Here is a 26,623-nt window from a genome sequence, read left to right on the forward strand (position 1 = left end):
GGAACTCATTCAGAATCAAAAACCGAGACTTAAATTCTGAACTTCTACATCATGGCATTTAAATAGAATTATTTTTAATTAGATTTTGTTAGGATGTCAGTAAATGCTTGTATAAAATGGCATTATATCACTTTTATAACATACAGCATAATCATTACATTTCTAATCAGTCAATTCTAGTAAGTCTATAGTAAGTAATATAAAAAGCATTTAATAATGAATGTCATAGCACTGCTAACAAATGCATTGCCCAATGCCTATAAAACCTGAGTTTGATGACAGAAGTTTAACTGTACTAGTTATGATAAAAATAAATTATACCTATTTTCATTCAAAGGAATACAAGCAGAACAGTCTGGGAATCATAACAGACTCCCTGAACTGTATTATTCCTGCTAAATTTTTCTGATATTGCAAAAGAACGGATAATAGAAACACAGCTGATTATTCTGGAAGAACATGGGAATGAAGAAATATTTTCTGAAAAAAAACAGGTTGTTGCTGCCATCTGTTTTCCACTAATAAAACCTATTTCATGTATGGTATAATTAATACATGGTTTATAAGCTGCATAAACTATATCAGTCATACTTATGGGTGTTCTCTAAATTGGTCTAATTCATAAAACCATGTAAACATGAAGTCATGAATGGGAGAAATCCAACAATGATAGTCAAAGTGTGGGTCTGGTGCTGTTTATACTTTGACTGATATGACATGATCAGTTATCTAGAACAGATCTAGAAGTGATCAAGAATTAGGAGAAAAAATTCTGTTGCTGAAACAAAAACCCCAAACTTAAAAATGTCTTGTTAGCAATACTGAAAGAGTCCCCTCGATAGCTTGCAAGAATACAACCAGAGGGTGCAAACATCCTCTTCCAGACTCAGCAGTGATATCTGAGTTGCTGATCATCAATAACTACTTATCCCGACTTTTTGTTCCAGCAGGTAGACTGATTGGTGACAAGTCAGCCAAATTAACTCCTGTTTAACCAAGTTATCCTAAATTATTTGCCTGAGCAACTGTAGGGGAGTAAATGATAGCTAGTCAAAACAGCTGGGCACAGTGACAACCCCAGCTGGCAGTGCTGCATCTGGAAGAGAACACAGTCTGACTAACAACACAACAGTTCTGTACCTGATTTATTTAATTTTTCCATCTTGATGTGGAGGGCCGAGACATCCTCTCTGGTATCTTCCCCTTTATTTTAATTCAGGAATCATTTGTGTGGACTCGGGTGTGGATCTCTATGAAATCCCGCAGGACCCGAAGAAACCTAATCAAATGTACTTCAAGCTCTAATTGCTGCCAATTCTAATCAAATGTACTCCTCTGTCCTAAATAAGAGTGCTTTCATTAAGGCTACCAATATACATGTTCCTTCATCTGCAGCTATAGTCTCTGTAGAAGTTAGTGTCCCAGTTTGTTCCTTACAGCTTTTAACTCTAAGTCAGCACTACCACTGTTTATCTGGCATTTGAATAGTTCAGAAAAGTGCTCTTTAACATCAGGTGGCCAAAAGAAGATGGATTAGCCAAAACCTCTTACTTAAATATTGAAGATGACTTGATTCTTTTTGTCTAGAAAGCAGCAGGGATTATGTGGAAGGCTCACCAGTCACAGACTGAAGGTAGTACCCCATTAATCTAACATAGCTACATCTTGAAAAAAACCTGAACCTAACTCTCTGAACCATCCACTTTTTTTGTTTGTTTGTTTCCTGTTATTTAGTTTGAAACAGTCTAGAATCATAAAATACAAATCTGAGGTAAATTGTCTTTAACTTTTCTAGCACATGCATGCTGTACTAGACATAAGCATTTCTATATCAGCACATCAATTATTCTGCAAGTTGACTGCCTGTGCAGCAAGGTAGCAGAGCTTCCTACTACAGTCACACCTAAGTCAACAAGAGAATGTTAAAAGTAGTTTGAAAGATTCATCAAATTTGGTTTTAGAACTGTATTCTGAGGAGATCCTAAATGCCAGAAACAAAGATAGATGATGATCCGTTTACAGGAAAGATCAATTTGCAAGCTTAAATTTAGTGTAATTATATTTTTCCCCATTTTAAGAGGATGTTCAGTATGAGAGGAACCTTACAAACCCACTAGATTTTAGGAGACAGCAAAAATGTAAAAATCATTCTTGCAAAAATTGGCATGAGATTTGCCAGCTGTGTGACTAATGGTGCTGAATAAAGTATCAGTTCAATCTCATATGGCAGCACTGCAAAGTTTCTCTTCCTACCTCCAAAAGGCAAGTGGCAAATATACTTCAGTGATACAAAAAAACCCAACAAATGTATTTAATAATAGCCTATTGGTCACACAGCAGATAGTGTAGACTGCACAACTCATTTCTACCCAAGAAGACCCAAAACTGTAAAGACAGTTACGAACAGATTTGAAAAGCAAAGCTATTTAATAATTTAAAATTCAGTTGCTATTCCAAGGAATAAAAAACTCTCTGGAGAGATTATCTGAAATGGGTAAGTAAAAATGCAAAGTGTGGGCAAGACAAGCATGGTATAAAACAAAACACTGGCAACACTGGTATGAAATACCACCACCTAAATCTTCTCACTGACAGCACTGACAAAACATAGAATAATATTCTAGATTCATATTTCAGGTATGCATCAGAATTTGTTTACTGCTGAAATGTAATACTGATAAATATCTACTCATGTTTTCACAGATTTGAAGAAAAAGCCTATAAATAATTAGCACCCTAGAGAAGGCTGATTCTTGCAATGCAAGGTTGCTTTGAAAGTCAGAAACAGAGCTAGAGAGATTCTTCTGATTGACAAGGGGGAGAAATGGCAGCATGAAATTTGAATTTTACGTTAAAATCTCACTAGCATATAGATCAATAGTGGATGAAAGAAAAACTTTACAGGATTTTGGGGGTATTTTTGGTACACAGAGTTTGCCTAAGTTAGATATATCAATACTTTCCTCCTAAACAGTATAATCTATGCTGGGAGGATGAGGAAACACTTGGTCTCCTTCACAAATGTTAGCCTTTGATTACAACATACACTGGCTGTAGAACAAACAGAACTTTTCTGAAATAAGCAAGGTACGGGATTCCTCTTTTAATTTCAAATCTTAATTGAAATGACTGATGGTTTTATTTTAGACTTTGTACAGCCGGAACTCAGAATTAGCTTTTGTAAAACAGAAAGTTTATTTTAAAATGGGATTAGAAGAACAAGTCTTGGCCATCTTCAAGCTATGGAAAGCCAGAGTAACAGAATCAGTATAGGCTTATCAATTAAAATGGCCATCTATCTGTGGAAGGTACCTGTGGTCCTAATGGAACCATTCCTCTCGGAGGAGTCATTCTCTGCATTGGCCCACCCATGTTTGGATGCCCTGCAAATAAAATTTTGCAGCTTAAAAAACTATGCAATACACAAGCACCTTCTAAAGCAGCTTTAACATATCACTCATTTTTAATTAACAACAGCTTAAGAAGCTGCAGTAAGCTTTGAAGCAGGAAAAAGAAAGACACAAGTCTGAGAAGACAGTACTTTTGAACAGTCCAAATAATTATTTCATTCACCTTGCTGCCTTGTTGGGTCCATCCCACTAGGCAATAATGGCTGACTTCCTGGGACACCTCCGAGTGCCTGCAGGAACATAAACCATGTTAAGAGTATATACTCCTCCTTTGAAATTTACTTTAAAGATGTAATTACCTAATTCACACCTCCTCTGCCCACCCTTCACTTTATCTTACCTATTATTTAACCTCCAAACACTGCCTTTTTCTTGGGTATGTAGCAATTTATCCCAAGGTTATACTGCTACAGTTTTTCTTTTTAACTTTTTATCCATTATTTTAACATTTCCTTTCAGAAGTCAGGATGCAAACACGGATGTTCTCAAAAGAGTGAGCTGTAACTGAGCCAAACGCACAGTATTCACAGTGTACAGCTAGTGAGCTATGATGTGGGGGATATTTTATCTTCCACTCTGCCTTACTCTTCTTGAAGGACACCAATGCAAAGGTGCTTATTATTCATATACAGGTTATAACAACTGTCACAAAACTTGCTCCTAAATCTTGCCTTGACATGTTAAGGTACATTGTGTTGTTACTTCACCTCTGGTCCAAATCAAACACATTGCTTTTATGTCCTCACATTTTAGTCCAACCTTTGTGTTTCTAATAACTGAATTAGGTTTAAGGCTAATTTCTACAGTCTCTTGCCTGCGGTTTAGTCAACAAAAAAGAAGTTTTTTTATTAATGGGTCTTCGTGGCTGATCCACCTAGCATTTCAAAACACCACCACATTTTCAGTGAAAATATATCCAGATTGAGTAACTCTGTTACTTGAAAGTAATCTACTCGGACAATACAGGCAATGCTTACTGTGGGAATGGGTAAATTACTCTTGAACAGGAAATACCACAGTAGTCTTGGATATATACAAAAGGGAACTTATCTGCAAATAGTATAGAGTGCCTTCTACAAGAGGCAGGAAATTCACAATTAAAATGCACATTATTTCCTCAAAGGTAATACAGTCAAACGGTACTGCACTGCAAGATTAATGGAATTAACAAATATTCTGAGATGATGTCATTTAAATCACAGTTTTACATGTACTTCAAAGGCTTGAAGTTAGGATAATGCATAAGAACAATTCACCAAGTGTATTATGGAGAAGTGTCAATTACCAGCAAAGCAGGAACTTGTCACTTCTGCCAGAGATGGACACACAAGGATAAGGAGGCATTGGCTGCTGTGAACACATGTGACCAAAGCCTTATCTCATGCAGTCATTGCACTGTGGATCATTACATCAGGGGCCATAGTTTCTTTCTAACACATCAGACTACTTCCCAAGAAAAACAAGTGACCTGCACAGCACAATGCATTGCCAACAGCAAGTAACTTTGTAGGTCTTGATCTTGTAGGATGTGATCAAGTACTGGATGCAACTTAGGGGCATTCATGCTGCACTCAGTACTAATTTTCCTCCTACAAAGCCTAGACTAGCTCAGATAACCCTTATACAGCACTATACAGTGCTGTACACGCATGTCCTGTGTTACCCTTCCTTGCCTAAGAAACACAATCCCTACTTCAAGGCATTAAGGAATAAAATTATAGTTAACAGAGGGAATTTTAACTCTGATTTTTACTGATTTCCATCTAATCAAAATTTCATCCTTAAAGCTGCACTACAGTAGCTTATTACTTCCACACATCGCCCATCTATACTGTAACTTAATGTCAGTGTTGCTAAAAGCAGTAATTCATTGATGTAGCATAATGTAAGTGAATGGCAAGAGCAGTAATTCACTGAGATTATGTGATTATGTTACAGCTCTGAACTGAAAATATCACAATCTGCAGACAAAAGCACATCTGAAACTAAAACTGCAGGTTGGCAGTGCTTTCACAGCACTCACCACATCCAGCTTCTGCCTGACAGCATTTACAGTTCAGAAACAGAAAAACAAAAGAATATGTGAAACCCAAACACTTGAGTGTTTTTGGTTAACGTATTACTGAGAAGTGTAAAAATAAAGAAGATAGTTTGTACTGAGTTGCAGTATGTCTGTAGCAAAGATTTAACTGAAACTTCAGTTGTCCCTTGATGATCACTTCTGCAAGGTTAATTAAGTCACCCATTTCCCTTGTGAGAAAGCAGCTGTGGTATGGGTAACTTAACCTGCTCCCAAACATCACCGTGTTTGATGTAGGGGAATATCTGAAGAAATCTTGGCACCTGGTATACGCAGCCCACTCAAATATAAACTTCATGCTTTCTGACAATATGCGGGTGCTAAAGACAAGTTTGTTCAGGTGTTATACAGACTCAAAGAACAGCCAGTTCACTGAGCTGTGACAAGAAAGGCAGTCCTAGGAGTCTTAAGTTGGACCAAAACACCCATTCCATCTATCTTATGACCTTTCCCAATATCTCTTCTAATATCCTCCTCTATCTGCACCAAGGAGAACCTAAAAATACAAATGCTATCTGCTTTCAGAACCAAACAGCAGCTCATAACTCATTCCTGTTACACTGTCATGCATATCCTTTTTGGAAATGAAAGAAATTGGGAATTTGATGCTTTTATGAAGACTTCAGTGTCTCTAAGAGCCATAAAGCACTTCACAGTATCTCCTTCTCACCAATAATCTTCATATTTACTAAGAAATAAATATACTTCATATATCCAACAAAGATTAGGGGGGTGATGAATTTTACATAGAATTAAGTAAAAAATATTCTCAGAGCTAACTGCTTAATGTGGGGTTAGGAACTTCAGAGAGTATAACAATTATGAGGACGTTTTGCCTCCATCTCAGAGGAGGCAGCACTGAATGGAGGTTAATGCAGCACAACACAAGGCAACTATATCCTCCCTCTGCAAAAAGGCTTAGCTCAGAATTTTGAGGCATAGACACTAATGATGCATAGGAAAGTCAGCTGGGCATGGCATGGCTGCACCTTATCAAAATGACTAATGGTCAGATAAAATGGGGTGAGGAGGAACTGAATGTGTTTTGTATCCCACAAGCCCTTGACAGTCAACAAGACAACATTCCCTGTCCCCACCACTGTACCATCACTCTGGAACACGGTGCATCAGTGTGATAAACTCTTACCTGATTAGGTATTCTTAAAGGTGGCCTTGGACCTCCAGGGTACCGAGGAGACATGAAAGGCTATGAAAAACAAAGAAATACTGCTAAATAATTCAACTCATCTTCCAAATACCACACTGAGTCATTGGGTGTATGCCTTGTGCCATGCTCACACCTCAAGCACCCAGCTTAAAAACTTCCACAGAACGTTCAGTACATTATTCCACAATGTCTTGCAGAACTAAATAAAATTTGAGATGCATCTATTTAGAACTTTGCTACAGCAATTGTGAATGCAGAATATAAGCAATGCAGTAACAGTGTAGAATAATAAACCATTTAGATCACATAATCACACACCTATACTTTCCACTGGAGAAGGGGGAAAGATACGAACCCTGGAATAGAAAACAAAAATGTTCTTGGAAAAGTAAAGAGGTAAGTAATAGCATAAAAATTCACAAACACTTTTCATTCACTATTTCATAACAATACAGTAAAATGTAATACAAGATTGTGAAGACACAGATTTGAAGTTTATGTTGTTCCATTAACAATATTAATTCAATGTTGCACTTGTCCTCCATATGCAACTCCATGCTCACGCAGTACATCTCCTCTCTGAAAGCCAAATTTATACCCCAAATCTGTCATACCATCCTGCACCTTGTGAAGTTCTAGTGTCACTTGGTAACTACTATACTACATGATTCACAGCCCATGTGACAAAGAAGGTCAGTCTCTTCTGATAAAAAAATAGTAGCACCAGCAAATGCATTTAACATCTCTACTTATTCCACCCTAAAATGTGACAATAATCTCGAAATCTAAATAGCTAGGAGGTTAGTGGCAAGTATGAGATTTACATACAGGAAAAAAAAAAGGGATAAACATCTGACTAAACAGATGATGAAGAGGAACATTTTGGCAAGCAAGTGTACCTATAACTACAGAAGAAAATGAAAAGCTAAAAGTATGCTGTGACTGTGAACACAGGGACAAACAGATTGTCTCTTTGTATTGCAAAAGAGGAGCTCACTTCTGTTGGTGACACTGCCACTGGAGACAACTGAGAGATAAAGAAAAGGAGTCTGCTGGGACTGCCCAGGTGCCATCTCTAATAACAAAGGAGCTTCTGCACTTTTAAACCCATTCTTTGCTGTCTCTTTGAAAAGAAACAAATATACCTACACAGGCATCATCTAGTCAGCTGTAGCTATGGATCAATGAATGGCGTATTTCAGCTCCATCAGCACCACTGTGTTATAAACTAAAACGCCAGTGACAATCAATGCAAGTAATCATGTATTAATAGTAGCAAATAGCTAGCAAAATAATTATTTTACCAATAATTACTAAAGGATATTTTCCTATCATCTTGCATAAAAAAATTAATAGATCCTTTCACATCTCAGAATTAGATGAAAGCTGAAATAATGTAACCTATATAAACATGAATTCAAAATAGGTACTAAAAAACATTTTTATATACAGAGGATTTACAAACTGAAGAAGACAGTTCACTGACAATTGTGAAAAGATTATTAAAAAAGGCATTTGAAATTCTGTGCTATAGAAGAGGGAGCCTTCCTTAATGCCCCCTCTCTGATGGTGAGAGTCTCTGATAAGAAAGAAGAAAATAAATTAAAAAGCATTCTGCATGTGGTGAAGGCTGTAAACATGCAGGCCCTTGTAAAGCAGTAAAAGCATGAGAAAAATAGAATTTGAACAATTTCCATAAAGGTCAACCTAGTGCATTATCTGGGGTGCAGCAAGATACTCTAGAGAATATCTTAGATTTGGCTTACCTCATTCAGCAAACAAAAGCTTAACTTTATTTACAGTTGTTAGAGTTCATAAAAGGGAAATCAGCAGTGTCTCTCAAGTCAACCATATCTTAATATAGAATCACACTACTAATATTAGTATATAACTGCACGTTATTGGCAGAATATTGCTCCTTTCTTCTCCCTCTTTCCCCAGTGCATTCACCTTTCTATGCAGTTTATAAAACATCTCAAACTGTATTTTTTTTCATAGAATTGAAATTTTATTAAAAACAGTGACACAAATACCCCACTGTAGTAACAAGAGAAAAAAGCTTACTAATAAAAAGATGCAACTTCACTTTTCAAAAGATGGGAAGTCTGTATGGTTTGATTTGCTGAGCCCTGATGTGAGTAGCTGCCTCAGATTTTTGAGAAGGTCTGGGTCTAGGCAAGTCTGAAGCCCACTAACTTAAAACTGGTGGTCACAGAGTTTTAATTGGTCAGTGTAGCACCTCTCTTCTGAAAACAAAAAATTGATTCTTCACATGTTTAAGAAACAAACATTTCTTTCTGCTGTCTCAGACTTGTGCCAAATCAGAATTCAACACCTGGATAGTCGAAAACCTGTAATGGATTCCCACACTAAATTATCTCCTTATTTGCCTCAAAAGTTCTGTGACAGAAGTGGATAGGTGCCATGCCAATGAATCAAAGACTTCCTTGCTCACCCCCCCAGCTAGCAGGGAAGAAGAGGGCTGTCAGCAATACAGAGTACAAAAAGCACTTCTTCCACCTAAGGATTAGAGGCATATGACTTATAAAAAAGTAAAAAAATGTAACATGCTATGCTTTACTCATATGTTATGATCATATATTGTACAATATACAAAAATATATATCATCCTACATAAAAACATAATACATATAATACTATATCATAATGATATATAAGTGTATGGTATTATGTGCTATGAAACTAAAATTATTTATAGTAATGAAAAATTTAAAAATTATCAGTATAAAGTATAAAGAAGTGGAAAAAAATGCCAAAAGATAGGAAATATAATTAAATAATATAGCAACTTTAGCCATTAGGTAGGAAGAAGACAAAGTGGAGCAAAAGATTATCTCCCAGAGCCCTCTCTGTGCATAAGGATACTCTCCAAATAATATATCTGGCATTTCAGGTCCAGATTCTGCTTAAGATGTTGCATAGCCTGTCTATGGGAAACCAGTCTCTCAAAGCTGATCTGACTGGGGAAGAAGAGTATTGCCAGAGTGGCTCTGTTCTACCGGAATTTCTAGAGGCTGAAATGGCACTCAAGGGTTTCCAGTCACCACTGCAGCCTTTCAGTCCTCCTAAACCACCACAGGGACATTATGATGAGTACAAGGAGGTGTAAACAACACTACTGCACACCATCCTCAGCTACTGTTTACTTCTCAAATGGAGTTCAGGAACTGATACATACACCAGTGTATTAATCCTCCCCACCACCCCCCCCCCCCCCAAAAAAAAAACAAAACAACAAAACCCGCCAAAAAACACCCACAAAAAACCTCACCAGAAGCAAAGCCCAAATAAAAAATAAAAAAAAAATAACAATGAAATAAAACAAAAAGCGCAAACAAAAAAAATTTAAAGAGAAAAGAATATGAACAAAACAAAAGAACAGCAAGAATGTTGTATCTAAGCCACAGTTAGATGGAGATGTCACCAGCATTTGAAAACCTGTGTCATACAAGTTACAGCAACAGCAGAAGATTCTGGAAACTGTTTTGGAGAACAGCCACTGAAACACATCTGTGAACATCAGTATATTGTAATTTCTGCCTTCAGGTATAAAATTCAGTAATTTGGTATCACAGGAAGCATCCTGAAGGCTGCTGTCATGCAGCTATGTCCAAAGCAGAAGCCTTGGTCTACTAAATTGGTTGAAAAACAAGCCAGAGAAGAAAAAACTTTTGTGCAGTTACTGCAGACTATATGGGCCATATGTATTTATCAACTTAAAGAGAAAAAAAGCCCACCTAAAAAAAGAAAATTGCCAAAAAAGAATGCTTAAAAAATACTAAAAGAATACAGACTACACAATATAAAATCAGTAACAGAAATGTCAAGTTTAGTAAGCTCCCTGCTCTTACTTATAGCATCCTATCAAGCTGAATTGTTAAAAATAAGTTCTTGTTAAACAATTACAACAATTGTTGTTGTAATTGTTAAAATAAAAAAAGTTCTTGTTAAATACAAGAACTGTGTAATTATTACTCTGTCTTTTCTTTTAGTTGTTTGGATGATTCAAGAATATAGTGTGGTTTAGCTTTCTTGTACCTAGTACCAGTGGAATAAAAGAACTTAAAAGACAGTGTTCTACTAAGTATGACATATTTCAATAAATCTATTTATATTTATATTTGCTTTCCTTCCAAAAGCTGGGAAAATAATTTACTTGCTTCAAAATATAGACGAGTTTTTTTGTATTGACATTTTCATCCTTTTTCTATTCATTTAGTTACATTTATCGACCATGTTTTGTAACAGATAAATTGCAAAATTTACAATAATCCACAGTCAAATAACTAATCCTAAATACTGCTCACATTTCAATTCCTATTGAGACTGAATTCCTGAAGAGATTTACTGTAAATATCCATATGTATTCCAATACATACATATTACATGATACCCTATGACTTGTTATACTGGATAGCACAACCTTATGTAAGAAACATACACACACACACACCAGGAAAATACATAAATGTAGTTTAAAAAGAATCCCTGTGGTTACTGGGCATGAGTAATGGGGAGGCTGCACATATCTGCAAACTGTAAAATACCAAGAGCCAACATGCGGATGAACAAAGCCTGGGCTGAGGAGTACAAAATGGAATGCGTATCACTTGAATTAGAGAATTCTGTCACTGTGGCATGAAAAAAACCCACCTTTTTCAGTTAGGGTAGCTTAAAATAACAATGCTCATCAAGATTAGGTTCACATGAACGTCTTCCTAGCTAGATGTACCTAAAGTTTTTTTAAGCTCAAGAAAAATGTGTTTTGTCTGGTCAAAGCAGGGCATATCATATGTTTTAAAGCACACCACCAATTTGGTTTAAATTACTACATTTAAGGACACTGCAGAAAGCAGAGCAGTAGCTCAACCAGTCCCTGACAGCCCTATGCAGACCTGAAAGAGGATGCCCATGCCACACTCTTACTGCTTTTTGCATGCTTAGGAAAGCAGAGGAAAAGGTTCTGCTTGCACCAGAGTATTCTGCAGGGCTTTCTCAAAACACACCTAAATTCATGATCTTAGAAGCAAACAAATCCAAGTAATAACTCTCCTTCAGCATCCTTTTTTTTTTTAACTTTCATTATCAAATTTAGAATACTCTCCTTAGAATATACGTGTCAACACTGTGAGAGGAGCATAGCAAGACTACACCACAAACTAAAAAATACAAGGTGAAACAGTTTTAGCACTGGAAAAGATGGAAATGGTATTAATTGGTTTGTGCAATTCAGTCACCATAATCAGCACAAGCTCTAAGAACCATGTATCACTACAAGCTGAAAATGGAAGCACAGACTTCGTTTGTGCACAGTATGCCAAATTATTTAAAATTAGTTGTCCTGCTACTTGGAGATCAGGTATTTTAAGAGGGTCCAGCATCAAGGTCATAAGCCAGACAGGAATTCTCATAATGTGTAAATCTCTTCAATTATTCATTTAAATTTCTAAGTGATAAGAAGTGAAACAAACAAAAAATCTTTGTTCTCTTCTCCTCATTAAAAGATTAATTAAATTGCCAAGTGATATATTCTGTATCTAAAAATGCAAATAATATTTATCTTTTCTCATTTTCAAACTATTCCTGGTTAAAAGGGTTGGAATCACTTAACTATTTATAGTCCAAATGGTAAGAAATAAGACTATGAGATATTTTTGTTTCATTTTTTATATTATGGTAGCAATATTGAAAAATTACTAGGAAGATACTATGTATCTCCCTAAGACTCCCGTGTTTTATAAAATGGTTTAGAATTGTTTTACAGCTACCACTAGCTGTGTGCTTCCATTCTCAATGAAATGGGTTTTGTACTCTTTTTAAGAGTACTGACGATGAACCATAAAGCATGTGTGAATTGAATTTATCCAAGTTAGTTTGCAATTCATATACTTCCATTAATTTAGTTTCCTCTATGCTTTTTTTGCGGACATCTCCATCAGCAGCAACAGTCATAGCAGTGTATGACACTCTTCATTAACACATTTTAATTCTAACCAGGACTAAACTAAATTAGTTCTCCAAATGACACTTTTGCCCTGGCACAGTCTGCTGATAAGCACAAATATGTAACTTACCCCCTGCAAAGCTCAGACAAGCTATCATAAATTCAAACAAAAAAATATTTTCCTATTCAATTGCATTTTACTGTTAATTTTAAAACCCTTGTTGTCCTCCTTTGCTCTCCATCTGTCTACAACAGTGTTAGAAGTCTTTGTTTTATATTTTGCTAAATTATTTTGGAGATGAAATTTGGGTTGCACACTATACATCTTGTAATCCACCAGTAGGAATCAAACTGTTTTCATCTACACTATTTCATGTGTTGTAAAAAAAACTGTTAAAATCTCAGCATTGAGACAGGATTTTCCTCTACACTGGCCTTTCCTCATGATCTAACATATTTGCATGAGCAAGTTCTTTGTTCTTCAAAGTCCCTGAAAAAAATAACTTCGGTATTTATGGTTTTCTAAGAGCAGCCTGACGTGCTTTAGCAACCTATAAGCAGCAACAGTAAGAGGTTTGATTTAATTTAAGAGTATGGAGCAAAATTTATTCTTTTTTTTAATCTAAATGCTTTCCACAGATATCTAAATATTCCAAAAGTTACAACAATACTAGTATTTAAAATGAAATGAATGCTTCATCTCTAGTCAAGAAATACAGGAGTCATTGCACCATACAAAAGAATACTGCAATACCTTGCATGGTCGGCATAGAAAAATGAAGAAACTAAACCTTTTCTTGAACCAACACCAAAAAAAAAAACACAACCAAACAAACAAACACCCCCCAAAAAAACAAAATAAAAATATTTTGCCCCTACCTAACAGGTGGGAGAGAGAGGTTCTAGGTTATGCACAAGGAAATAAATGGAAATTTTTTTAAAAAAAGCTATTTTAGAAGGGCTATTACCTACATGCATTTTTAAATGGGTTTACACTTTTTACTTAAATTTCTATTGAATGCAAATACTACAAAAAATAAGAGTATTCCAAACCTTATGAGCCAAAACTAAAGCACCAAGAAGCATAACCTCTTCAAAAAACAAACTGTGCTTTTAGAAATCAGACATCATATGCACCACTAAGCTTGACGGAGGTTTTCTTCAAATTTAGTAAACCTTCTATTGACCCCTAATTACAGTAAACAACTAATTTTTTTGGAACAACTTTGACAACAACAAGCTGGAGTTTGTTATTCTTGCTGTTAAATCTAATAAATATATTATTTCAATGGTACATGTATTACCATCATTCCAGGATTTTGTCTTCAAACCCAAGCACTTGCAGCTCATGTAAAAAGGAAGAGTCAGACTAAGACAGGAACTTTAATTAACCTCAGCAGAAGGTAGCATCATACATGAATGACAATCTTTCTCCCTACTCTAGCACTTCAGCAGCAAATATAACACCAAATTTGGAATATGGTCAGTACCCATAAAATTCTGAAGGTTATCTCCCAGAGAACTTGAATTTTCAGGAGAAGATTCTAAAGTTCAGAACTGATCTCCTAGGGAAATGACTTATGCCCAATTTCACTTCTTCCCCCTGCTTCACAACTAGCAGTGGGTCGTGGCTGTGTGAGATGAACTTGTGGAAGAGGAGGCTGGGGAAGCATGGGTTCAGAGTTTATTTAGCTACTCAAGCTGAGCAGTTTTAATTATTCTAACAATTACAAGCAGCAAAACCACTACCACAACTGCAGAATGGAATTACCAAAGCCAGCAGATGTTGGACACCTTTATCTTTTTAAAAGTTGACTTTATTCCTGGTATTTAGAAAAAACAAACAAAAAAGAGAGGAACAAACACAAACTACTTGCAGATCTTTCTAGATGATAATCCCTTCTCACATAGTCTAAAAAGGCTAAATAATTTTTTAAATTAAGTTATTTTAAAATGCAGTGTGATACTCACAAGGACAAAAATGTGCAGATCCAAACTCTGCAAAGAATTAGAAATATATACATGATTTTATGCAATTGAGTGTTCCCAGTAGGTGCCAGTCTGCTATACTGGGGTGGATGTATTTACAAACAACAGAGATTTCAAAAATACAGTAAAATTCTTCTTACTAACATTAATTATATAAACGCAGAGTGAGGGGGAAATCCCCTCTAAAATGTATTTTTAAAGCTTTTCAAGGCCTACAAAAGCTGCTATTTTAACTCACAAGCTGCATTTGCAGCTTTGGTGACATTTCATTTGCTCACAGCAATGTTTTAACAATCCATTATGCTTTTCAGACCTCTGGGACTTCAGTGTACCCCTTCTGCTCAGGGCCAATTCTTTAACTTTTCACTCCTTCACTTGCAATTATTTATTCTTCTCTGCTGTAATTAAGGATGGCTGGGAACACATAGCGAATCCAGCTAAGTTTTCAGTAATTTCAGTTAACTTTTAGTGACTATAAATTTTAGTTTAAAAAAAAAAAGAAAAAAGAAAAGAAGTACAGGAAATCCTGCAAAAGTGGGGAAAACATAAGGATCGGCACTGAAAGGTAATTGATGAAGCAGTACTGTTAACCAAGTATGGCTGTTTCAAGATGGAGGCTAAAAAATGGTCCTTGAAAAACCAGGAAACCATGTGAACTAGATGGTCATTAAGGTCCCTTCCAACCCTAACTGTTCTATGTTTCTAAGTGAGTATTAAGGGAAGAAATAGTTGAAAGAGTTCAAAGGGGTTTAGAAGACAACAAAAATGTTTTTAAATCAATACAGATACACATTATGGTCTTACAAAGACCAGTCTGAGAGACGCCTGCATCTTCTAGCTTTAGTAAAGTAATTTAGCAGCTTGAATTAGGAATCTTCATTCCAAGTAAAAACAACAGCCCCTTGGTGGACAATTCATAGAATCAACATAGCCATTCCAAAATGGCTTTAAAGGGACACTGGAGGATTTCTCTCTTTGGAGTTTTTTACTGCTGGATGCTTGTTCAAATGAGCAATCTTTGAGGATGTTGTGTGAGTGTGAAGCAGCTGAGGCAGAGGATCATGTATGTAGCACAATCATTTCCAGGGGAGCTCATTTAAAAGGAGTGTAAGGACTCAGAGAAACCACAAATGGGCTGGTTTAACCCTAGATGTCATAGAATCAGAGCAGATACATAAAGGTACCATCCATATTTCTTTGGGAGACTTCCCCAGTGACTTTTTAAAACAAGGCAGATATTCTATGCTTCCCTTTGACCAATTATCATTTTCCTTGCTAGTTTTCTTAGGCTTATATAGCAAAGATTTAACTGTTTTCCTCACATGCTGCATTTTACAAATCCATAATAAAATATGTATCATACCATGAATTTACTATACATATTGTAAATGTAAGTGTAAATTTAAGTAGTACATTATAAAGATTTTTACAAACCAATTTTCTTTTTACATATAACTAGTTCAGAATTTCTGTCTTAAAATGCATGAGGCCAATACATTCATTGATTTAATTCAGTAACTTTGCTTCCTTTCAGTAGCTAAACATTTTTTTTTTCTGATAGGAGGCAAGGAGAGAAATGGACAAGTTCTTTCAGCTCATGTGTCTTACTGTAATGATGCTCTCCTAAAACATCAGATCTACTAAGGCACAACAAGGCTAAAAATAATACCTTAAAATAATATGGACTGAGCTAAAATGAAAATAAATGCCACTAGATGGCACGACAGCCTTACATTAAGGGGTTGGGTTTGGTCTGGGTTTTTTTTTTTATCCCTTTATGTAAGAGGAATATGTAACATTTCTGTTTCAAATACGGTGTCGACACATTTTTCCCATGCCATTCCAAGTATATCTCATGATCACAAATCACTGAATGAAGCAAACTACTTGACAATTCCTTTAGAAATTAGATGCTCAATGAAAATAAGGTTTAGTGGTAAGCTCAACTAGAGGAAATTTTAACAAATCTGCTAAAAAAGAAGAAAAGTATTACATTTAAAAGAACAAGAGCTTTATTTTGTATATGAAAAGGTATAGTCAGTGGCAGAATTTAACTTTTTTAAAATTACCATATTAAACAAGTGAACTGTCAATTATCAAACAGCCTGCTTCCTTTACACCTCCGTTGGCACTTGACGAGTTAACTCTTCAGCAGTGTCTCTCAGGTGAGTTACGTACAAGCCCAAACTTACCTGCCCAAGTGCCTTTAAAAAACAAACAGGTTCCTTAGTCAGATACAGACATAGCAAACTTTTGGTCAACCATGCAATAAAAGATCTGAAGATAACTGGGGTTAAATTAAATATGCATTTAAATGTTTCTCACAATTGCAGTGCAGAACCGGAGTCAGATATTCAGCTGTACTAGTTGTCACTAACATGGAAAAACATGATGAAAGTCACTCAGTCAGAACCTAGAACTTCAGAGCAACCCAGTGTAGTGGAAAGTGTCCCTGCCCTTGTTGGAGGGTTGGAACTGTGTGAATTTTAAGGTTGCTTCCAACCCAAACCATTCCATGATTGATTCTAACTCTGCATATAGGTGCATTAAAAACAAAAAAGTAACTAAAAGACAAATAAAATTCCGCAAAATCGAGTAGTTTTCATTCTGCTTAAAAATACAACATTCTTAAATGAACAACACAAGCTGCAGAACTTCCCCCTGGCCTCTATTTAGTTACTAATGCTGACATGATCCACAAGAATGAAATAAATAGTCTGCAAAAATAAAAATGTAATGTATCTCAAATTTTTAGTTGATTTAAAGATCAGTGAAGAGATGGATGGAAATGAGCAATTCACTGCCTGAAGAGCAGAAGTTTGCACCTGAACACAATCCTCAAGCTTCAAATGGACATGTTGATGTGTGCCATGGAAAAAAAGTGTATACAAACTTCAAAACTTCATGATGATATTTTCAAATATCTGTGTTTATTTTCTAAAAGCACATTGTACAGTGATGTGCAAGTATAAAACTTGATATGTTTTTTCTAATCTCATTGTCCTCAAGAAAAAAGGAGTGAGGCTAGTACTTAAAATTTGGAAGACCTTGCTCTGCTTCTATCTAAGAGGACTTTCACAAACAACACTTCTGTACTGCAGAGAACCAACTCTGGTAAAAAATGCTGGCTGTCCCCAGGCCAGAAACTAGAAATAAGGTGGCATGTGAAAATATGAGAGTCTGAATTCTATGACCTAATCCTCTTTGATCACAAGTGGATGAATGTAACTTACCTGAGTTTATTAAAATCATGTGTAAAGCTTTGGCTGCTGACATTATATGCATCCTCTAATTTACCTGAAGGCAAATAATTATTATAATCTTAATCAGTCCCCCAGTTGCTCTACTATTTTCGTATCAGATAGGACCACAAAAAGAGGGCAAAGATGAGGCCATGCTGACCTCTTTGTATGGCCATACAAAGAAACTAACATCAGGGTAATTCTGATGCTAAAAATTGGCACAGAAAAAATGTCCTAAATGACTGTATTTGATTAATATAGTAACAAAGTGCCTTCCTCACACCTGAGATCCATGTAGAGGATGTGGTCCTGGCAAATTGATGATGTATTTCAAGACTCAGACTGGAGTTAGAAGATCAATTCAGAAATGTATACAGACATTTTGCCCTTACACAGTCTACTGCATTTTTATGACTGCTGTTGCCCAAGTAATTCATAATCTTTTAAAAGGATCATCACTGGTGACATTCCATTTTAATAGGCAGAGAAACATGAAGAAAGAGAACTGAAAAAACTTTATCTTGGGTTACTAAGGAAAAATTTGGGTACCTTGGCGATGAACTGCGCATCATTTTTTATCATCCAGGCTCACATTGATTCTCAGCCAGTATTTTTCTCTAAGGCTCTGTATTTAAGAAAGCAATGTACCAGAAACACTGACCCAACAGACATCACCCTCACTGAACTGCAGTTGACCCGCTATTTCAGTCTGAGACAAAATCAATTCTAAAACTTGTTTGGATTCTCCTATTTGCAGTTTAAGAGTCTTGCATGACCTATTATCTTCGCTCCTCCTGTAGTCCCACACATTCACTTTTGATGCTAATGAGCCAAGAGCAGATTCAGTTACTGCATAACCCCAATTTATTTCCAGAGTATCACCTATTCTACACACTGAAAGATGAGGACAAAAAAATAAAAAAAGCATATAGCTATGAAATTTGAAGTTACATTAAAATGCAGAGCATTAGATGAAAGTCAGACACATCCTAATTTTACATAAACCTGCTTTCTTGACTTTGTTCAAAGTTTTAATTTTTGACACTGTAAACAATTCTCAAAGAAAAAATAATAATTTAGTTAATGACAGTAGTTGTGCACAACTCTAGCACCTTCCTTTCACTTATCACTGCAAAGGTTTGCATTTTGGACTCTCAGCACTGTAGTGATCATCACCTATCACCTGAATTGAAGTATAAAAATACAGTTACAGAGAGACAGAAGATAAATGCAGCTGCTGGCTTCAGAACTCCACATCTGTGGGCCAGGCATAAACTGCTACAGACTGCTAATTAACGTCACTGCTGGTGGTCTCCACATAGGTAAAAACCTCATTTGACAAACAGCAGAGTTTTTCTGTCTGAGAAACCATGCCTCTCCTATATTTCTCTACCTCCATGTGCTATACTAGCGTATATAATTTTATTCAATAAATTTATTTTCTGGTATTAAAAAAGAAATATCACAGAAATAATGCTGGTAGTCAGTAGTGTCAATAAAGCTAAAACCCAGGCAGCGTTTCCTGGTTCCCAGCACAGTCCCCACCTAGGTTGCCACCCTTCCCTGACCAGTCTGATAAGAAGGAATTGCAGCAGCAAAAGCATCCATTTCACTCATGTCCCTGTTAGCAGCTAGTGCTGCATGCTAAAATTGAGCTGCAGTGCAAAACCAAGAGTTAGTGCTCATGAGAAATAAAATGACTTTAAATTGTCTAGCAATTCTGAGTTAGCCAAGCAGAGTTGGATGGTGCAGAGCTGGACAGTACAGAGCTGTCAACAGGTTCAGCTTAGGCCAATCCAAACATTTTGTTAAAGCAACAAAGGGCAACCTTATCATTCCCAGATGATCTTATAAATGAATTTCAGGTTGTAAAAACTTGAGAACTTATTATCTTTTTGTAGTGCAAAGTTCTAGTGAACTAAATGTAGATAAAGAACAGTTCTCCCACTGTTTCTATAATCTTGTCTTAAAAAACAAAATTGTTCACTTTAGTGATTTAGGAGTGATTTGCAGGTCTGAATCTCCAACTTTCAGTGAAAGAAGACCAGCAACTCATGGAAAAGCTAAAATCTGTCAGTATTCGCATGAAGACAGACGAACAGGTTGCCCAAAGAAGCTGTGGCTGCCCCATCCCTGGAAATATTCAAGGCCAGGCTGAATGGGGCGTGGAGCAACCTGGTCTAGTGGAAGGTACCCCTGCCCATGGGGGGGGTTGGAACTGAATGAGGTTTAAGGTCCCTTCCAACACAAACCATTCTGTGATTCACTCTATGAACGTGTTTTCTGTGATTTGGTTTATTCTTGTGATCAGTTGGGATCAGAGGAATTGCAGAAGCACATACGGAACAGATTGTCTCGTTAAAGAAAGTAGCTTACTGGAAAGAAAGCAGCTATGAAGGAAATAGGCATGAGTTTCTCTTTCTTCCTTGTTTCATCTGCTTTTTATGGCAGCAGATGATGCTCCTCAACTTTCAAAGTTCACATACATGGCTATGTCTGCCAGTGTATTTTCTTGTCCTCTGATAAATTGACCTTGATAAGACTTAGCTCCATCTGAAGGTATTTCAACCAGATATATTAACTGCTTCTTCACAACACTCACTCCAACACCACAACACATTGTCATGGACTGTCTGTACGTGTTTGCTCTATACGCACCTTACAGTTTCAGTATACTGTTAGGTAACTGACTGGATTTTGGCTTAGCTCCCCTTGTTGTTAGCTCCCAGCTGGGAGCTGGGTTTGCTCCCAACCATATCAACGTATCTGCTATCAAACCTGGATTTGCTAACCATTGTGTCATTTCTTTACGTATATTTTAAGCAGACTACTACAGCAAAACCTTAATAACCTCTTGAAAAATATCTGTCCTGTTGAGAATCCCATTCAGCTGAGGAAAGTAGATCTCAATCAGATAAAACTGTAAGAACTCATCTTGAGCACTGCATGTTATAGAGACAAGGTGGCAGTTTCAAGGAGAGGTGAAGGGTGACCTCTGGAGCGGTTGAGACTAGACTGTGCAGACCAGATCCCGGAACCTGTCTTGCAGAAGGCTCACTAGCCATGCTGATTAGTTAGTGATAGCTCTGACTAGTGTTACAAACTGCATTACCTTGAAAATGGATTTTCTTCTGTTTATTTTCCATACCAGGCCTTGCAAAAAGAGCAGGTTGGGACTTCAATTAAGACTGAAGTCAAGATACTGACAGACAAGGAACATTTACCCATACTTAACTTTCTATCATCTTTAAAGATCTAAAGTGGCTAGAAGTCTTTTCACACTTCTAAAAACAAAACTCCCACACTCTCCTTCTGCAAAACCTTTAAAATAGTTCTTCCCTCCTCTGTAATTCTCATACTTGGCCTATCTGTTCCCTTCCCACTCTCAACTGTCCTAAAAGACAATAAAATAAAAAAAAAATTCCTTTGACACTAAAACTGGAGTGGGTGGTTAAAATAAGAAAAAGTGAAATATTTATAAAATAGAAAAATTAAGATAAAATCGTGTGTAAAAAAAAATAATCTACTCAACCAGCTGTTCAAAACAGTAAAAGCAGAAATAAAGTAATTAATCAGTTCTGCCAACTCCTGAGGATTTTCTGACTGGCAAAAGTAAGATATTTTCTACTTCACTTACAAATATCTTTTCATTCATGTATTAAAAATCATGTCTCAGTTTTTGAGTTGATGAAGGAAACAACATGCTCATGCCAGGTTCAGGGTTTCTTTTTGTTGGTAGCAATGCTGCAGGGAACAGTTGTTCCCTCTATGACTGTGGGAAAAGGAGAACCCACAAAAAACATTGTCACTTATATACAGTGTAAATTAAGGCTTCTGATATATACTGTCATTTATATGCAATCACCACTGGGATGAAAAAAAAAAGAATAAAACTTTTCTTCTTCCTTTTTGTTGCCCTGATGAAATATGCTTCTTTTATCTATGTATCTCTGTGAAGAAGGAAAAAGATACTGGTCTCTACCTGGACTTCAGCATTTTACTGTTATGGAACATCCTATCATGATGTTCTCCCCACATCACAATCCTGCAAATCTGGGTTGTTTCTTTCACATCATGAAATCAAGTATGTAAAGTGGAAATTTCTGTTCTTCCTGAAGAGCTGTTTCAGTGCTAGAGATGCTGCTACTTTTTGCTCCTGCTGCACAGCCACGCTTCGCCAGCATGAAGAAAAGCAATTGAGTTTTGGTAGGAGGAGATGTGAGCTTGCTCATAGGAGCAGTCTAATCTCTGGATTACAACTGTTAGGCTGGCCTTGCACTAACAGCTGCTATTTTTTCCATTATAGCATTCTGTACTCAATGTCCAAGGTGCTAACTGGGTATTTAGTTTCATTTATGACAAAACTTCATAGAAGCAACACAAGGTCTAAATGCTTAGCTTTTTTTTTTAAGCATTATGGTTGAGATCTTCAATGTGCAAGGAGATGCAATTCTTAATTGCCTACCTCTAATTCTAATATCTTAAAAATCTGGCCTGTGGCTTTACCACAGGGCTCAACATGACCAACAACATTTTTACTTTAAGTTTTCAATGTGATGTACATATCACAAGACATTATTTTTAAATTATATCAAAGCATTTTCAGTCTCCACCATTTCTTATGCTTGAAATTTTGAAATAACTTGTGCTGTCCTATTCCATATATTAAATACTTGTCTGTCAGAGACATCCCTTCCTTTCCACCTATTCACTTTTGTAAAAAAATAGATCTCAGTTATTGCACCATATTAGCAAGACATAGTTTAGAATAGGACCTTTTCTACAGACTTGCAAACAGTATTACAGAGGATTTTCTATCCTGAAATTCCTGTAATCATAATTTTTCTGAATACCTGAAAAAACCCCGGTGGTACAGGACCTACTGGCATGCCATCTCCTGGGGGAATGTTTCCTAGCACTGGACTGGGAGCTGCTGCAGCACTCTGAAAAGAACAAAGGAAGAATAAACCTTTGTCATTGCATGGTAGGCATTACATCCCTACAAGAAACAAAACAAAAACACACACAAAAAAAACCAAACCAAAACCAAAAAAGCAAACCCCCCCCCCCAAAAAAAAAAAACAAACCAAAAAACCTTTGTCATTGCATGGTAGGCATTAACTCTCCAAAAGAAAAGAAAAAAAAAACAAACCAAAAACCTGACCAGAATGCAGTAAGTCATTCTCTGGGTAAGTCATAATGTCATTGTTTCATCTGAAGGTAAACTGAAATTGTGTAGTGCTTCGTCTATACAAGTATAATATTTTCTTAAAATAACCAACGAATTTTGAGGGGAAGATGCTAGAGATTGCACAGATATACAAATATGCATCAAATAAACAGATCTCATCTAGGTTTTAAAAAATATTGCAAATCTACATATAGAGATGTGATGTAACTTGCACACTTTTACTTATGTGTATAAACATCCTCATGCATACACAAGGATATACATAGCAGATAGTAAAGAAAGTAATTTATGCATGTTATCAGCAATTTCAAAGCTCTTTAAAGATAATTTCAGCAGACTGTAATATTCTTTCAGAACTATATCAAGCTTCAAAACAGGATTCTGTTACAAACAGCACAAGAAGGAATGTTCTGCTGACAATACTTATGATTTTACCAACCTCAAAAATAACCACCATGACAAATTAGAAGAATTCAGGTTGTGATTTTTGGAAGGGAAAATAAAAAATATATTTCCAAGAAGTGAATCAGAGGATGAAATTAGTTACCTTTACAAATCCTTCAGCTGGAATAAGCAAACAAAGAATATTGCTTCTGGCAATTTACAAGCAGGAGATAGTCACAAAAAGGGAAGCCAAACTGTTAGCATTGTCATGTGCTGGAACTTCAATTACTTTTAATTTCTAGTAGTCTTCCTTCCTGTGATATGTTTCTGTAGGGCATAAGGCTGAATTACCTATAAAGACTCACAGTCTCCTGTGGAAGGACTCATACACACACAATGCACCGAGATCCATTTGCAGCTCACCTGCCAGTATCAGCCCTACAGAATCTGAATGGCTTATGTTTACTAACTTATCACTCTATTGTACGGTCAACATTTGATTTCCAGCAGATGCAGATCTGGAAATTGTATTTCCAGGTGTTTGGCACACTCTCTAGGAAATAAAAGAATAATGCTGGGAAGAGTTAAAACTGGCAGAAAGAAGGGCTGACCTTTTTAAGCCAAGCAGAAAGGAAACATTCAGTAAATTACCATCGAGTTTTCAATGGCTTTAGCTGTGCTTTAGAAACAACTTTCTGAACAACTAGCAGTAGCATATTTAGCATCAAAGCTGTATGTTCTTTCCAAATAAAAGTCTAGAATGCATTATTAAAAGACAAAGACTGCAGAAGGTGCTGGCTTCAGAACTCACTGTAGAACTTTGACTCACTAGAAAAACCTGCAACAAAGCATCTTATTTGTGCAAGGATCTGGTCTGCAGGATCAGTATTAAAATACCAGGTAATTGCAACTGACAGGAAAAAGCTAGTTGCGTGAATTGGACATAGCAAAAACTTTTGAATCATAATGCCTTCTCATGAGAGGCTACCACAAACCAACCAAGCTAGCTGATAAAAATGTAGTGCATAAAGACCATTCCTCACTTGCCACTGCCATTTTTGGGCACAGCATGAAGTTCAGTAGACTGGAGTATGGTGTGGCTGAAATGCATGCAAAATCATGTGACTCCCTGGAAGTCTCTTGCAGATCTGTTACAGTATCTTGGCCTCCCAGGCAGAGGGAGAAATAAGCAAGTGGTGTGAATGTACAGAAATCACTATTAAAGAACAAAGTGATTTTGTTATACTTCTTTTGCATGGCTTCTATGAATGTCCACTAACCATTTTCCGATTATCTTCATTTCCAAAGGAAAACAGAAGAGAAAGTTTTCACCTTTTTCTTAAGCAAAACCTGACCTGTTTAAGCTGAGCATCAGGTAACAATGCCAAGTAAAACCATGAATAGGTGCAGACACAGTTTGAGTGAAGTATGTTGGATCTTACTTCTGTATGTACAGGTTTTCTAGATGAAGAATGACAACAGCAGAATCAGTGATAGAAAAAAAAATCAATGACATTAAAAGGCTAAGCATCTTAAAATGTCCAAAACAGCCTGCACTGCAGTCTCTTGACTAAGAAGGAGTAGCCCATTAAAGGAGCACTAATAACAATGAACATTACTACAGTATCAGCCCTCCTTGCATGCTAATTTCTGATCACTTCTATGCTACCTTCGCTACGCCCATCTTTAGCCACCATGTAATACACACTAGTATGTCCAATGGAGCTGATGCTACAGAATAAAGCATTTAAACTGTAATAAATCACTGAGCAAACACAGGATGAAGTCAGATAGGCAAAATAAAGGTAAGCTGCCAGATATCAGAAAAATACTAAGCAGCACCTCCTCTGATACACAGTTTTCAAAAGCCTTCCATCCCAGATTCACTCACACTTGCTCACATTACTAAACTATACCAGGCATTAATGTATGTCACAGTGTCTTCATGCACTCAGTGTACCTCAGATGTCCCCTTCAACTGCAGCCTCTGCCAGAGCTGCCAGAAGTTTTGAAAGAATGCCTGTGAGAGAAGGAAGGCACAACTTCTCAGGATACAGTGCTCCTATGGTTGATGAGGTTGTGGCCAGTGGGGTGAGGTTCAATAAGGGCTCACTTGGTCCACAACAACCCCATGGAATGTTTCAGGCATGGGGAAGAGTGGCTGGAAAGCTGCTCAGTGGAAAAGGACCTGAGGATGCTGACCGACAGATGCTGAACATGAGCCAGCTTGTGCCCAGGCAGCCAAGAAGGCCATCAGCATCCTGATCCGTATCAGCAGTAGTGTGGCCAGCAGGGCCAGGGCAGTGATCATACCTTGAACTGGGCACTGGTGAGGCCGCACCTCAAATCCTATGTTCAGTTCTGGGCCTCTCACTACAAGAGAGACATGGAGGTGCTGGAGTGGGTCCAGAGAAGGGCAACGGAGCTGCTGAAGGGCCTGGAGCACAAGTGTGATGGGGAACAGCTGAGGGAACTGGGGATGTTTAGTCTGGAGAAGAGAAGGCTCAGGGGGGACCTTATCACTCTCTAGAACTGCCTGACAGGAGGATGGAGCCAGGAGGTGGCTGGTCTCTGCTCCCAAGGAACAAGTAACAGGACAAGAGTAAGCTGACTCAAGCTGCACCAGAGGAGGTTTAGACTGAATATTGGGGACAATTTATGCCCCAGAAGGGTGGTCAGGCATTGGAACAGGCTGCCCAGGGCAATGGTAGAATCACCGTCCCTGCAAGTGTTAGGCACTATATGACACAGTTCAGTGATGGACTGGCAGTGCTGGGGAACAGCTGGACTTGATGATCTTACACGTCTTTTCCAACCCAGCTGATACTGTAATTCTGTGGAGATATTGGGTTCTGCTCCCAGTGACTTCATGCCGTTTCCCACACTTTGAAAATCACATTCAAAAGGAAAAACAGTAAAATATACCTTTTTTTAAAAAAAAAAGAGAGAAACAATGATTATTCCAAAACAGGGAGAAAAATACCAAAATTATACTTAACATCTGTTGTTAGCCATTAAAAACCCTAAGAAGGCTTTGTAAGAAATATACATTTTCATAATGGACTCAATAGTGGGTTGGGTAGGGTTTTTTTCCTATTTTTGAATCTGACTTAGCACTAATACCAGAAGAACCCAGCTTCATTCCTTGGTGAACCTCAGAGATGAGCATGCAACTCTCCAGGACAGGTGAAATG

The 26,623-nt window shown here is 37.0% G+C and overlaps 1 protein-coding gene across 2 annotated transcripts in view; it reads right to left on the reverse strand.

Annotated features, from left to right (window-relative positions):
• The window catches only part of SSBP2 (single stranded DNA binding protein 2), a 171,864-nt gene that overhangs the window by 25,671 nt on the left and 119,570 nt on the right, over positions 1-26,623 (reverse strand). The window contains exons 5-8 of one of the 2 annotated variants that reach the window (XM_034073193.1): positions 22,708-22,797; positions 6,638-6,697; positions 3,574-3,640; positions 3,313-3,383 (exon numbers count right to left, since the gene is read on the reverse strand). In XM_034073193.1, the coding sequence (XP_033929084.1) occupies positions 3,313-3,383; positions 3,574-3,640; positions 6,638-6,697; positions 22,708-22,797 (288 nt within the window). The remainder of the gene's footprint in view (positions 1-3,312; positions 3,384-3,573; positions 3,641-6,637; positions 6,698-22,707; positions 22,798-26,623) is intronic. The other variant, XM_034073194.1, reaches the window with a different exon arrangement.

The sequence above is a fragment of the Melopsittacus undulatus genome, chromosome Z (assembly GCF_012275295.1).
Source record: "Melopsittacus undulatus isolate bMelUnd1 chromosome Z, bMelUnd1.mat.Z, whole genome shotgun sequence".
Taxonomy (NCBI): domain Eukaryota; kingdom Metazoa; phylum Chordata; class Aves; order Psittaciformes; family Psittaculidae; genus Melopsittacus; species Melopsittacus undulatus.